We start from the raw sequence: 14,810 nt of genomic DNA on the forward strand, positions 1-14,810 counted from the left end.
CACTCCAATGTTCTATCGACTCAATTAGTGCTACCTAGCTGAATTACAGGATGAACTGAAAAATGGGTGTTTTTATTACTTATTTCTCTCTGTTGGGGATGTGGCTGGCACCTTGTTTTTGGTCCAAACCTGAGCTTTCATCAGCATGGGGACCTCTCAGTGTGTAAACTCCCTCCACTGATATGGCCCACTAGTCACTGGCAACTTACAAGTCTTGGAAGAGTTACTAAGGGCACAGGTTAAGAACCTCCAGGTTACATCATCTTTAGGGTCCTTTCCGGATTTATTTCCTGTGATCACCGGCAGACTTGAGAGGTTGGGGGTGGGGTGGGGGAGAGAAACATCTGGGGCCACTCCACTTGTATCAAGGGCTCTCTCCAAAAACTTCCAGAAGTATTCATGCCGACCTCCCACCTTCGGTCCTTAACAGGTCGGCAAGAGCCCCACTGAGAAGTCTTCCGTCACTGTAACATCAAAATTTACACGCAGACCGAAGTTGGACAAAATTGTTTTAACTGTAGTAGGGGAGAGCTCCTTACTTAAAATAATACGACCATCAGTTATTTGACAAGCATTTATTCATCCAAAGCAAATAATCATGCTCTGTGTCGATGGGGGTCAGGGCGGGGAGTTAGAAGCAGGCCGGTTTGGGCTAGGTAACGGGAAAAGCTTTCTAACAACAGAACGATTCAACAATGCGCAACTTCGTGAGCTTATCATCTGTGGAAAACTGTCAAGCAGCGATGGATGATCCTGTCATGGGAAGGGTTTTTCACACCGGGCAGGAAAGGCAGAGGATCCGATCTGGAAAGCACCTTGTCTAGAACTTTGGGTGGAATCCTCTTAATGACAAGAACAAACTACGGACCAAAGAAGAAAGTGGGTGGCCAAGGAACCCAAGCAGCCCAAACCCAAGGCCCTGGTCTCCCCGTCCAGTGCTCTGGCCACACCCGCTGACATACAGGCACCAACCTGAATCCCAGTGAATGGATTTATAAAGTGCTTTATATACGTTATCTCATTGGGGCTCCCTGTGTTGTTGCTTTGGGCTGTTTCAGTAGCATCCGACTCTGTGACCCCATTTGAAGTTTTCTTGGCAGAGGCACTGCAGTGGTTTGCCATTTTCTTCTTCAGCTCATATTAATTATGAGGAAACTGAGGCAAACAAGGTTAAGTGACTTGCCCAGGGTCATGCAGCTAGTAACAACTCTGTGAGGGAGGTGCTATTGGTATGCCCATTTTATAGATAAGAAAACCAAGGCTAAGAGAGTTTTGGTGACGTTGCCCTGAGTCACAGAGCTAATAAATGCCTGAGGCAGGATTTGAACTAGGGTCTCCCTGACTCCAAGTTTAATATTATATCCACTGTGGGCTCTGGGTTGCAGAATTGAGTTCATCTGTCTTTTCTCCTCTTATAAAGGACCCTAGGAGGAGGACCATGAAGCTCATTTTTTTTAAGGGAAGGTGATCATTGAACAGAAGGAAACAATTTTGAACAGTGCTAGGAAGATGATTTTAGGACTGTTAGAAACAAGGATAAAAGAAGCCCTGGAAAGCCCCGAAGGACCGTCTCATCTCTGGGATACACCGGCTGCCACTGTAGTGGGGGGAGTGGTTTTGTAGGAAACGTGCCTGACCAACAGGGCTGGGGAATGGCAGATAGCCACGGCTAGAGATGGGTTTCTGCCATTCATGGCTGACGGGACCTTTAAGGCTTCTGCTTCTGAGGATCCCATAGGCTCAGCTCAGGGGCTGCCTCCTATGAAAGACCTTTCCCGAAACCTCATCGATGCTCTTAGATTACTTCAATGACCTTTCACTTGCACATCAATGTACAAATTTTGTTCTCTAAGCAGAACGTTGGCTCCTCGAGGACAGGGGCTTGTTTTATTTCTGTATTCTCAGTGCCTAGCCTTTTAATAAAGTCTGAGTGGAGAGTTCATCACATGTCAGAGATGGAACAAATCTTAGAGATCACTTAATTCAACCCACTAAGCTTTACAGAGAAGAAAAACTGAGGCCCAGAGGGAAGGGACTTGTCCACTAAACGTGGCTACTAATTGTCAGAGCTGGGACTCAAACCCTGATTCTTCTGATCTCCAGTTCATACTTCCTTCCAGTCCATCTTGTACAGGAAACCTCTCAACACTCTCCCTGACAAGGATCATTCAGCCTCTGCTGGGACACCTTCACTAATGAGCAATTCACTACTGCATAACTTCTATCAATTGTGCAGGAGTGTTCCCTTCCCACACTGATACTTCTGTGCTGATAAACAATCTTTTGTCTCAATTCTTACCCAGTCCTCAGTCACTGAATGGGTGTTGCCCATTCAACGACACTTGGGAAAGACCTTAATTTAAAAAGACCAAGGTTGCCCACTGCCTCCTGGGCCATCACCCGTCGTCTTGACTCGTCTCGCCACTGCACTCCAATGCCTCTGGAGGAGAAAGTAAGGCTGACAACTTTGTGCAGCTCTGCCTCACTTAAACCCGATTCGCTCTCAAGTCAAAATGTCACCCTTGTGATGTCACTGGTCCTCTTCAGAAACAAAGGGTCAACAACAGTAACAAAACAGCCCTTGGCCTAAGGTCACCTTTGCTTCTGAAGCAGGCTGGTGAATCCCAGGGAGTCCTAGTTGATCTCAGGCACCTAGATCTTCTCCCCCACAGACTGCTACCCAGGTTGCTTCTCCTCTTCCTCCCACAGGCTTGCACTTACATGGTTAACTGCTTTTCTGCCACTTAATACAAAACTTTCCTTGCCTCCCCATGCTAGGACTCCATAGCCATCCCTCTCCCAAGAAGGGCTGGGCTAGAGCAGAACAGTTGAGGTACACAGGAATGACCTTTCAAACAGCTACAATGATGCCCAGCAGAAATCCTTGGGCTGAGCCACCAGCTGCTCTGAGCCATGCCACCTCCAGGCAGGATGCCCCAGACCACCAGATTCTATGCTGCTCAGCATGTCATTACCACGGCCTTGGCAATGTGCTCTAACTGTCCTGAGTGTCGGGCATGTGCACACCCCCCTATTCCCCCCAGAGACTAGAATCTCCTTGAGGGCAGCCTTAGATGCTATCTGCCAATTAGTGTCTGACCAGGATCTGAACCCGGCTCTTTCTGACTTCCATGTCCAGATTCTCTACCCCTCATGGCACAAATGCCTCTTACTTTTATGCAAATCACTCCCCAAACCCAGAATTTGGCCCAGACTTCCCTTTCCCGCTTTATCTCAGGGCCTTACCCTGCACACTCCATGTGCCAACCAAAGAGCATGAACAGTCAGTCCCTGACTTCATCCTGTTTTCTCCAGCCTCCAAGCCTTTGTATGCGCTGTCCTCCATGTCCAGAAGGGCTTTTTTGACCAACCTCCCAGCTTTGTCTACTCATTGGAGTCTTTCTCCTTTAAGGGCTAGGTCCAGCGCTGCTACTCATTGCCATCCCCCTCCCTCCAAATACTTCTCCCCACCCCAAAGTGATCCACCCGTGCTTGAGTCTCCTAAACACTGTATCACATTTCACATTACACCAATGGCAAGCATCGATAGGGCACTTCAGCATTTACAAAGCACTTTATAAATATGACCTAATAACAGCTAAGTTCGTATCAGGCTAACTATGTGGCAGGTGCTGCACCGAGGGCTTTACAATTATTATCTCATGTGATCCTCACAACCACCCACGGAGGCAGGAGTCATCATCACATTTTACAGAGGAAGAAACTGAGGCAGACAGAGGGTAAGCCCGTCGAACGCAGCTGTTAGGTGTCTGAGGCAGGATTTGAACATAGGTCTCTGACTCCAATTCCAGCACTCTCCCCAATGTGACACCCAGATGCCTTTATGTACATCACAGGGCCAAAGAACGCAGTATTTAAACAGGTTCAGAGCTGGAAGGGCCCTCAACAAGCATGGTCCAACCCCCTCATTTTAGAGAAGAGAAAACCAAGGCCCAAGCAAGTTAAGGGTTAAGTGATGTGTCCAAGGATCAGGGGTAAGTTCTGAACCCTGGTCCTGTGACTCCAAATTCAGAACCCTTACCAATGTGCCATCCTGCCTCCCACAAGTGAATCCTAAAGCACCATAAAATGCATGTGAATATCTTTTTCCCTTCAAGACTGGAAGGCCAAGGGCTGGGACTCTGCTATCTCTATCTCTGTATTTCTCCAGCAGGGATTACACGTGCAGGTGCCCCCTCATCCTCCCTGTCCCTACACAGAAGATGGAATTGAACGAGTGCTAAGACTTAGAATTAGAAAGGTCCGAGATAGCTCTGTGACTGTGGGCAAGTTGCTAAACCTCTCTGGTCCTCTATTTCCTCATTTATAAAATGGGCATTCTAATATCTGCCACAGCTACTTGACGGGGATTGAGCTCAAATGTGCAGCTGTTTATATAAAGGACTATGTCAATGTCTGTAGTTTACGATGATGATTAATTAAGTTTTTTAAAAAATTATTCATTTATACAGTAATTTATTCACTTTCCCTCCCACTGCACCCCCAAACGACCATTTTTAAAAGCACAAAGGAAGCCCTCTAGACAAATGCATACAGTCCAGCAAAAGAAATGGCCACACTGGCCACTTCCAAAAATGCATGGCTCGTTCATCTGCAGGCCACGACTTCTCTGGCAGGAGGTAGGAGTATGTTTCCTCTTTAGTCCCTTGGACTCATGCTTTACTACTGTGTTGATGAGATAAACATTTTTATTGTCTGCGCTCGTGTCTAATTACTGCCCAACTGGACTGTGAGCCTCCTGAGGGCAGGGCCTGCATCTTGGGTCTCCATCAACCAAAGCTTTGTGCACCGCACATCTCAAGGGAAGGAACGGCCCTTTACCTACCCCACGGCCACAGGAGAGGGGTGGGGAAGAGTGAGAAAGCCCTATGAGCACCCCTAGATTTGGCTGGTGCTACCCTTGGCCTTGTCAGGTCTCCTCTGGGACCCTTCAGGCATCCATCTTCCAAGCCTAGCTTTCAATGAAACTGGTCCCTTATCTCCCCCCCACCCCACCCCACCCCCACCCCGGCCCAGCCTTGGCTAGAGGGGAGAGGGCAGGAGAGCTTTGTCTTTTCCTGGAGAAATACCCATGGGCAGAAGTTTGGCTCTCTAGGAAGCATTAAGCACGGGTCAGAGACAGAAGCACTGGCACTTCAGGGCAAGAGAAAGGGACGTTTACCGTATGGCTAGATCGTGAACTATGGACACGGCTATGGGAGAGTGGAGTCAAATTGGTGCTAGAAAAAGGCCATCATCATGGTCCTCATTTTCAACCCTTGTGGAGAAAGGCAAGAGACAGACAGGAAAGTGAGACAGCATCGTCCAACATGGGTGGAAAAGAAAGCAGGCTCCACAGCACGTGGCAGCCTACCCCGGAGGAGCTGAGGCAGAGGCCTTCAGTCTGGGACCTGGGCCTCAGGCCCCACAATGCCCTTCTCACCTCACTGCACATAACCCCTCCTTTGTGAAGCTCAGGTCTAGTCTCCAGGCTCATCCCCCACAACATCCCATTCCCATCCCCAGGATCGTCCCCCTAACTCCATTTTCTCCCTCTATTCAGTGTACTCTGCAAACTGCTGCCAGTCTAACTTTTCATAAATGCTATGTTACCCCTAGCCAAGAACCTTAGATGGCTCCTTAATTCCTAATTGCATCCAAGCTAAACTTAGGAGTAGAGCGGGGTGGGGAACCTGGGGCCTTGAGGCCACATGTGGCCTAGACTGTCAGGTGTGGCCTTCTGAACAACTCCAAGTTTTACAGAATAAATCCTTTTATTGCGGGAGTTTGTTTTGTGAAGTCAAAGGTTGTACTTGAGGACCATATGTGGCCTCGAGGATGCAGGGTCCTCATCCCTAGACTAGATGGCCACTGGGGCCTTCTTTAGTTTTTGATCCCATGAGTTTTTTTATGAACTTCCCAACTCCCCTAACCCTCTACATTACTCCCCATAATCTGGCCTCTCTCACTCTACAGAAAAAGTCTCTTCCTCTCTGAAGCTTCATCTCTTTGTCATCTCATTCCTGTGGTTTCCTCTAGGACCTAGCTTTAATTACATCCCATCTCCCAAGCATCCTCAGTATCTCCTCCTCATTTGTTTACAAGCATGTGCAGGTCCCCCCATCCCTAAAACACACTTTCTGTGACCCAGCTTCTGAACCAGTGATCACTCCTATCTCTACTTCCAAAGTGCCTGAGTTGTCAGACCTTTAGAAGTCACCCAGCCAACCTCTCTCTGGGCACAAGTCCCAGATGGTAACATCAAGCATCCTCCACCTTCTCGTTGGAGCCCCTCAGTGACAGGGAGCCCAAGAGCTCCCAGGGTGGTGTACTCTCCTTTGGGCCCGCTCAAGTTTATTAGCATCAAGGTGAAATCTGCTTTTAACTCCCCTCCCCCTCTGTTCCTAGTTCTGGCCTCTGAACACCAAGGTGAATAATCCTCAGCTCCCAAACACTGTCCTTATCGCCTCCCTCTCTCACTTCCCAGAGCATCTGTTAGGGCCAACTCTTCCTCCTTCTAACGCCCATCCTCCACCCGGCATCTCCTCTTGCTTCACTTAGGAGACTGAGACCATCTGTATCAAGCTTCCTGGCTCTGGGCTCCATTCCTGCAAACTTTTAAGCATCGCTTATCACCCACTCTTCCTCCGCCCTGGCCCCAGCAGGAGGGGATCCCTGCCCCTCCTCCTTCAGCCTGCACCCGGAGCTTCCCCCCACCCCACCCCCACACCCCATGCATATCCAACTCCTTCTCAAGGCAGCCTACGAACATGCTGAGGTCTCCCCAATGCCCAAAATAACCCTTCCCTTGACATATCTACTTCATCCAACTAGACGGTTCCACCTCTCTCCTCCCCTTCACTGCTAAGTTTCTTGGGGAAAAAAATGTCTATGCCCGATGCTTCCATCACGACACTACCCACGCCCTCCTAAACTCCTCACCATCTGGCTATCTGGTTTGTCCTCTCTTTGTCACGCCCCAGCCACCTGCCCTTCTCCCAAGGTGGTGATCCTGAAGGGTGCAGAGGACCAAATCCAACGGCCTTTTCTTAGACCTCATGGCATGGACAGTGCTGACCACGCCTTCTTTTTCCTCAGCTTCAGACAAGCCAATTTCCTGGTTCCTCTCTTACCTGTTTCCTCACTCTCTTCCTGAGCCCCCAATACGAGCATCCCTCGAGGATCTACCCTCGGCCCTCTTCTCTCTACACTCTCCCTTGGCTGCAATCTGTATCTCTAGGGAAGCCTCTCTGCCTGAGTTCCAGGCCCAGCTTCTGGGGTCCCCTCCACTTTCCCAATGGCTCTTCACTGCCGCTGTCCATTCAGTTACCAAGGCCTGCTGCCAACTGCACCACCACCATCTCCCACTGCCAGTCCCTCCTCTCTGTTCCCATCACATGAATTCTGGGCCTCCCTGTCACCTGCCTAAACTGCTGCAATACTTCAGTAACCGGTCTGCTCATGCATGCGCTTTCTCTGACCACTAAACCATCCTTCACAGGCTGAAGATCTGGCCATGTCACCCCCCTCCTCAAGACCCATCAATGGCTCCCAACTGTTTACTAAGTAACCCAAACAGCAATAATAGCTAACATTTATAAGCCCTTTAAAATCTATGAAATGCTCGACATACCAGTTCATTTGTTCTTTTCAACCTCCTGAAGTAGGGCATCAGTATCTTCATTTTACAGATTGGGAAACTGAGGCAAAGAAGAGGCTTAGTGGGTCACACAAACCGTAAGTGTCTGAGGCAAGATTCAAATCTACACCTTCCTGACTCCAGGTCCACAGCTCCAGCTACTGCACTACCCAGCTAAACAAAATTTAAACTCTGTGCATGTCATTCAAAGCCCTTCCTTTCTCGTGTCAGCCTCCTGCCCTCTCAGTAATCTATGCTCCAGCCCCACCTGCGAACCTGTGAGCGGGCTGTTCCTCGTGCCTGCCATGCCTTCCCCAGCTCTCTCTCTCTCTGCTGGATTTCTCTTCCCTCTCTGATACCCGACTCGAATGCCATCTCCCTCAGGCCCACACACTGGTAATAATAACCCACATTTACATGGCACTTCTACTCACAATGCAGCACTGAAAATATTATCATCTCCCCATTTTACAGCAGAGGAAGCTTCGGCGATGAGATGTCACATGACTCTGCTGTGACTGCACAGTCAAGTGTAAGAGGTGGGCTCTGAGCTCAGATCTCCTGACCTCAAGCCCAGTCCACCGATGGGATGATGAAGTCACTTGGGCCGACGTAGAGGGAAGAAAAGTCCAGTCAGTTACTATGTGTCCTGCACTTTGCTAGGCACTGGAGATCTAAATAAAAGTAAAAAGAAAGAGAATCCCGGCCCTCGAGGAACTTCCATCCTGATGGAGCAGTCAGTATCTACTCGGCCTCACCAGGATGGCTTTAGACCACTCTCTTTTGCACACTCTCATTCCTTTTTAGTCAATAACCGATGAACATTTATTAAGCGCCTATTATATGCCAGGTACTATGCTAAGGGCTAGGAACACAAATAAGAAAAAGAAAGACATTGCCTGCACTTAAGGAGCTTAGAGTCTAATAGGGGAAGACAAGTCATAAAAGAAAACTAAAAGGGGGTTGGGAGGGCAGCATCAGAGGCTACCTGGCACATCGGAGGAGTCAAAACCAAGTAGAGTAGCTGGCAGGAAATGAAGAGATGGCTGGAACTCCTGAGCCCTCTATAAAGGAAGGCTCCGGGAGGAGCTTTTTGTTCTGTCCTCCAGCCCTCCGATCAGGGGAGAGAGGTAGTAAGGATACTGAGGAAGCGCTGAAGGCTTGCAGCAACCTCCGAGATGATGAGGTTTCTGGAGATGAGTTTATCCCGGGGCAAGCTGGCTGAGAAATGAGGCGATAGCGGCACCTTCCAGAATCGTTAGAGAGGAGCCTGGATCACCATCCAGAGTCACAGGGCCGGCATGTGGCAGAGGCTGGGCTTGAACCCAGATCTTTCTGGGTCTGAAGACAGCTAGCTATTGGCTAATCTATCATGCATTTACACACATACATGGTCATACATTATTAGAGCATGTATCATCCCTCCCTACTTTACTGTAAGCTCCATGAGGGCAAGGAGCCTATCTCATCAATACTCCATCTCCGGTCAGGGTCTCAAACAGTAATGACCTCCTGCACGGAAGAGACTTTCCAGTTTGTTCTCCCCAACACTCCTCTCTTGGTTTTTTAGCTCCCTTTTATGGGTTGTATTGACTACTCCATTAGAATGGAAGGTCCTTGAGGACAGGGATTTTTTTGTTTTTGCTTGTATCTGTATTTCCAGCACAGTGCATGAAACATAGGAAGCCAATTAATAAAAGCTAGTTGACTTGACTTGCCTTTCCCCCCCCTTCACTACTCTGGACATCTGCTTATTTTAATCAATCCAAGTGTCTCCACTCTCCCATCAATGTGCCAACATCATGCCTACATGTGGACTTCCATAGGCCAATGGGGTGTTTACCCCTTACAACCTCCTGGGTACCCAAAGGAGACGGTGGGAGGTGATTAGCCAATGCTAAGCTCTCATGAAAATGCTACAGCAAGCCTAAGGACTAATCTATCTCCATAACTGTCTGCCCCTAGAAGAAGCGTGCTGGCTTGTAAGAAACCCTTCTTTTCCCACCACCTGCTGGCCCAACTCAGACTTAAGTCCAGATACAGAAATGCTCAGAGAGGCTTCCCAGACCCTGCCACCGCCCTCACCCCCTCACAGAAGAGCCATAAAAACTCCAACACACAAGAAGCCACAGTGGGTGTTAAGCCCATGTTTCCCAAGGTTTCCCCACCATTGCAACCATGAATCTAAACAACTGGTAAACAGTCTTAAGAGGCAAAGACTATCATCTAGTTTTCTTTTTTGCTTAATTAACACACACACTGAGGGGCGAAAGCAACATGCTGGATTGCTCTGGCTGCCTCCGAGGAAGTAGGAGTCTGCAGGAGTCCCAGCAGGAGCCAAAGGCAAGAGGGATCATCAAGGCCGAGGGCTTGGGCATCGCCAGAAAAGCATTCGGGCCAGTGAAGGGATGTGTGCATGGCCTGATTCATCAACATGGACCGCTCCACAGTCCTCATAGTGCTATATAAATGTAATAACAGCTAGTTTTTACAGTCTTCAGAGAGCTTTACATGATATCGCATTTGAACCTTCCAAAAACTCCGAGACACAGATGCCACTATGATCTGAACTTACATACAGATGAGTAAACTGAGGCAGATAAGGTGAACTGACTTGTCCAGGGTCACACAGCTAGTAAAGTGTCCGAGGCAGAATTTGAACTCAGTTTTTTCTGACTCCAGATCCAGGCCTCTATCCACTGCACTCCCCAGCTTATTAAAGAAATAGGGAGAGAGGAGGCCAGATAACTGGGATCATGGGATATGGCCTTCAAACCTGAGAGGGACTTCATGGGTCATACAGGTCATTAACTCACCTGGGAAAAATGGGGAAAGGGCTTGAGGGTGCGTAACTCAGCTGAGAATTGCCTACAGGTCATCTGAGGCTGAGTCTGACCTACGCTGCTCAGAAATGCCTTACAGATCCCTTTCTTGACAGTGGATAAGCGTGAGTGTGTGTGCGTGTGTGTACACAGCCACCCACCCATGAACACACACCCTATTAATCCTTGCGCGAGTGTGGGGAATTAATGTGATTTCTCTGTGAGGGGGTGTGGCGCCTGTCTATCTGAGGGAATAAGACTCCACTCTGGAACAGAATTCTAAAATAATCTAATTTGTTCTTAAAATCCAAATTAGGAGTGATTATTTAAAGAAATTCCCCAACTAAGACCCTGGTGAATATAAATTTCAAAATCCTCACCAGGCTAATTTTGTGGTGCAAATCGACTTTTAGAGGTAAGGCACCGTGACGTAGGGACTGGGGGGAGCAGGCAGGGGTGGCTGGAAGCTCTTGAAGACCCCTCCCATTTACATAACTATAATAACCAAGGGGCAGGGCTGCCTAGTGGACAGAGAGCCAGCTTTACAGTCAGAAAGCCTTGGGTTCGAGCCCTAGTGGCTATGGGACAGAAAAGCCCCCACAGTGTCGGGAGCTTCAGGGACTGTAGGAATATAAATTTAAAGTGGGAAGGGGCCCCAGAGGTCACATCATCTGCCCTTTTCATTGAGGAAACTGAAGCCCAGGGAGAGTGAGATTTGCTCCAAGATGAAAGGAGAAGTCCCTTAATCTCTCTGTACGTGTACACTCTCTCTCTTTCTCTCTGTCTCTCTCTCTAAATATGTGTATATATATATATATATGTGTATATATATATGTATAAACACACGCACACACGCGCACACACACACACATGTATTTCTCTCCCCAAACTGTCCAAGGTGAACCATCCCAGACAAGGAATTTAGCCTATTTCTATAGAGATTTACTTACTCTTTGTGTGACCACAGGCAAGTCCCTTCCCTTGGCCCCCATTTTCACCAAAGGTCCCCCCCGGCTCAGATGCTCTGTAAACTGAGATCTGATGGAATCTTCATATGGAGGATTGGAAGAGAAAACATTTTAGTGTCTGTAGGCCTGCTACCTAGAGTGGCTGTGTGACCTCAGTTAAGTCAGTAACTTCTCACTTCTCCAAATCTCAGTTTCTTCATCCGTAAAATGGAACTTAGGGCCAAAGGGTCTTCTGGCAGGGAACTGAAGGAAGTTATTGTCTGTCACTAACCACCACCAGGCTCACTGAGAAAGGCAAAAAATGGTCTCTGCCCTCTATGGGCTTATGACCTAATGAGGCAGACAAGCAAGCAAATGCATACAAACAAGCTATCTACAGGATAAATAGGAAATGATTAAAGAAAGGGAAGTTACTAGGATTAAGAGGAGTTGAGAAAGGTGTCTTGCAAGTAGGATTTTAGTTGGGACTTTGAGGAAGCAGGGAAAGCAGTAGGCAGAGATGAGGGTCAGTGTTCCAGGCATTGGGGGATGGCCGGAGAAAATGCCTGGAGCTGAGAGATGGAGTGTCCCATTCATGGAATAGTCTGGAGGCCGGTGTCACTGAATTCAGGAGTACGGAGGTGGAGATGGGGATGGGATGAAAGTGAAGAGAAGAGAGAGCTGGGCTGGGGAAGGTGGGACCCTTTCTCAAAGTCAGGGCATCTAAGGTTGAAAGTACCTAGAAGAAAGACAGAGCACAGCACGGTAACCGAGCGCACTGACCAGCCTTATGAAGATGGGAGGAGCTCCCTCTCAAAAGGGAACACCTGCCCAGACCCTCCCACAGCTCACATATCAAGCACTGACTCAACTCTTCCTAATCCGTCCATGTATCTTCCTGGGCTATTTGATTTTTTAAAGCCCAAAGCTTTGGGTTCTTCCTGCCATCCAGAATTTGATGGGCCTCTCCATACCTGTCACCGTGTGTCTGGGCAAGGCAAGTGCCTTTTAAAATAAGTCTGAGCTAAACTCAGTTTGAAAAGTAAAACTGCTCCCCAAAGAGCAGGGAGAATCCCTCCTGAAAACACTATATCTTGCCAAAGGCCCAAAGAAGATCACTTTTTCCCCATCAGACTACCTTCCTCCCCTCCCCATCCCCCCTTCACTGGACCATCCTTCAGAGAAGATACCCTCTATGATCTGGGATGATTAAGCCTATTTTAGTCAGAAATCAAGAGCCGTGCGGTCCCATTCCAGGAGAGATTTCTCCTTTGTTCCTATGTTTTTTCAGATCCCAGTGTTCTGAACAAGAAAGCCTGGGAGACCATGGCATTGGCCAGCATGGGACCCAGCATGCTAGAGGCCAGGGATGGAGGTCAGGGGAGAGGGGGCAGGCACCTTTCTCCTGCTCATCCTCACTCACAGGCCCATCACATTAGCACAAAAGGAGAATCAGAGGAAAACCTGGCGAGGCAACGTCTCCCATCCCAAGATGGCCTTGACTTCTCACCTTACCACAAGCCAAGACCCTCCATCAGCTGTTTGCCAAGTGTTTTAACCCACTGAAATTTTCCTTTACCTCTGGCTGTTGTTGTTGTTTTTAAACGTCCCCATTCCTGCTAATGCTCAAAATTCTTGCTAATGTTTTTGTCTATAAATAAAAATCTGAAAAAGTTGCAGTTGGGCTGGGGGTGAGGGGAGTGGGGGTGGGGGTGATGATGAAAACACTCATCCAGCTGCCAAGGGACCTGCCTTGATTTTGGAGAAGAGATAGCACACAACTATGTCAGCAGGGAGGGGGTGTGAGCTCTGGTTCTCTCTGGGCTTAGATGGTGGAGCAGGCACACGGACAGACTGACAGCTCTGGCATTCTCTTACCTTGATGGTTTTCGTCTGGAGTCGAAGTCCATTTAAAGTGTTGATGGCTTTCTCTGCATCCTTTGGATCAATATAGTTAACAAATCCATACCCCAAACTCTGTCCTGTTGAAACAATAAAGACAAAAGAGAACTTAGTATCTTTAGCGAGAAAGGCAAGATTCCCAGGATCAGGAGCACATTAGCATACCCATTACTACAGACCACTACGATGGCCAAATGTGACTCCTAACATGGAGGTTTCCAAAAGCTTCCTCCATTACTCCTCTAACTGAGGGAACAATACCCTAATACTATAAAAGAGCGCAACAAGGTACAACAGCGAACTGAGAGACCAGACATCACTCTTCCATATGCAAGATGGAAGGCACCACCATGGGTTGGTTTTACTGGCCACGTGAGTTCATAGGCCAACGAACAGAGATTCCTGACAAGGAAAACCTATCAAAAGATCATGGCATTAGGGATGGAAAGGTCACCGTCTAGTACAACCCTCTGATAGTAAAGCTGAACTCAGTAGGACCCAGAGAGGGGATGTCACTTGCCCAATGTTACAAAGCTTTCTAAATGTCAAAGGTGGGATTTGAACCCAGGTCCTCTGATTTTAGATTCAGTACCCTTTCCACTGCAGGGACTCAATTAGTTTACTGCTTCTAGAGTAAATGATGCTAGAATTTGAAGCAGATGCCATGTACCCTCAGCTCCGCCACTCACCCTATAGAAAATCTCCCTCACCTGAAATTCCACCAGAGTCAAGGAGTAAGAGTGCAGTACAAAGAGCAAAACGAAAGCCATTTGTAATGAGGGGTTCGGCTGCTCTGTAAGGAGACGTTGGGGGGGCAATGAGAAATGAGAGGAAATGATGGTGGGGTTCCTAATTAAGAAAAACTACCACTACCACCAAAACCGGGCAACCACTCCAAACCCAATAATGTGCTTGCAACCATGCTAATGCTTATAAATAGCCCATCAGCTCTCTCCACCATGTGTCATCAGCTAAAAATATCATTCGGAAACTTTACGTCTTTGACATTCCCTCCCTTTCAGCAGCACGGCTGCAGGACAGCCACAAGAACTGGCTCGAGTGTCCAGGCGCTGTGGGCGTCAGGCAGGGCCGCCATGAGTGAAATGAAAGGACATTGCATGCCAGGAAAGAAGGGTTATATAAAGCCTCCTTCAGAGCGCCGGTGACGCTGACGGGAGACCAAACAGCCTGTCACTGCTGCTTGATGAGAGCCCGTTTCAGCAGCCAAAATCAGCTCAACAGCTTCTGTTTTGCTGGTAAATGTCTGTGTTGATATTGGTAGTAGGAGGGGGCCCTAGGAAACAACTGGGTTTGTATCATGAAATTTTGAAAAAAATCTAATCTAATTTAAAAAACAGTTTTTTAAAATGCTGAAGAAAGATACCTGTTCATAGAGTCAAGAAGCCATCAAGTTCCGTAACAGTCAGGCCATTTCCCTGCAACATTTACACACACATGCACACACACATATACATGTATGTATGGACATGTGTTATGTGT

The 14,810-nt window shown here is 48.1% G+C and overlaps 1 protein-coding gene across 2 annotated transcripts in view; it reads right to left on the minus strand.

Moving 5' to 3' along the window:
- Window positions 1–14,810, minus strand: part of ELAVL4 (ELAV like RNA binding protein 4) — a 136,115-nt gene that overhangs the window by 12,141 nt on the left and 109,164 nt on the right. For both annotated transcript variants that reach the window (XM_036755356.1, XM_036755355.1), the window contains exon 3: window positions 13,287–13,390. In XM_036755356.1, the coding sequence (XP_036611251.1) occupies window positions 13,287–13,390 (104 nt within the window). The remainder of the gene's footprint in view (window positions 1–13,286; window positions 13,391–14,810) is intronic.

The sequence above is a fragment of the Trichosurus vulpecula genome, chromosome 4 (assembly GCF_011100635.1).
Source record: "Trichosurus vulpecula isolate mTriVul1 chromosome 4, mTriVul1.pri, whole genome shotgun sequence".
NCBI classification, from domain to species: Eukaryota; Metazoa; Chordata; class Mammalia; order Diprotodontia; family Phalangeridae; genus Trichosurus; species Trichosurus vulpecula.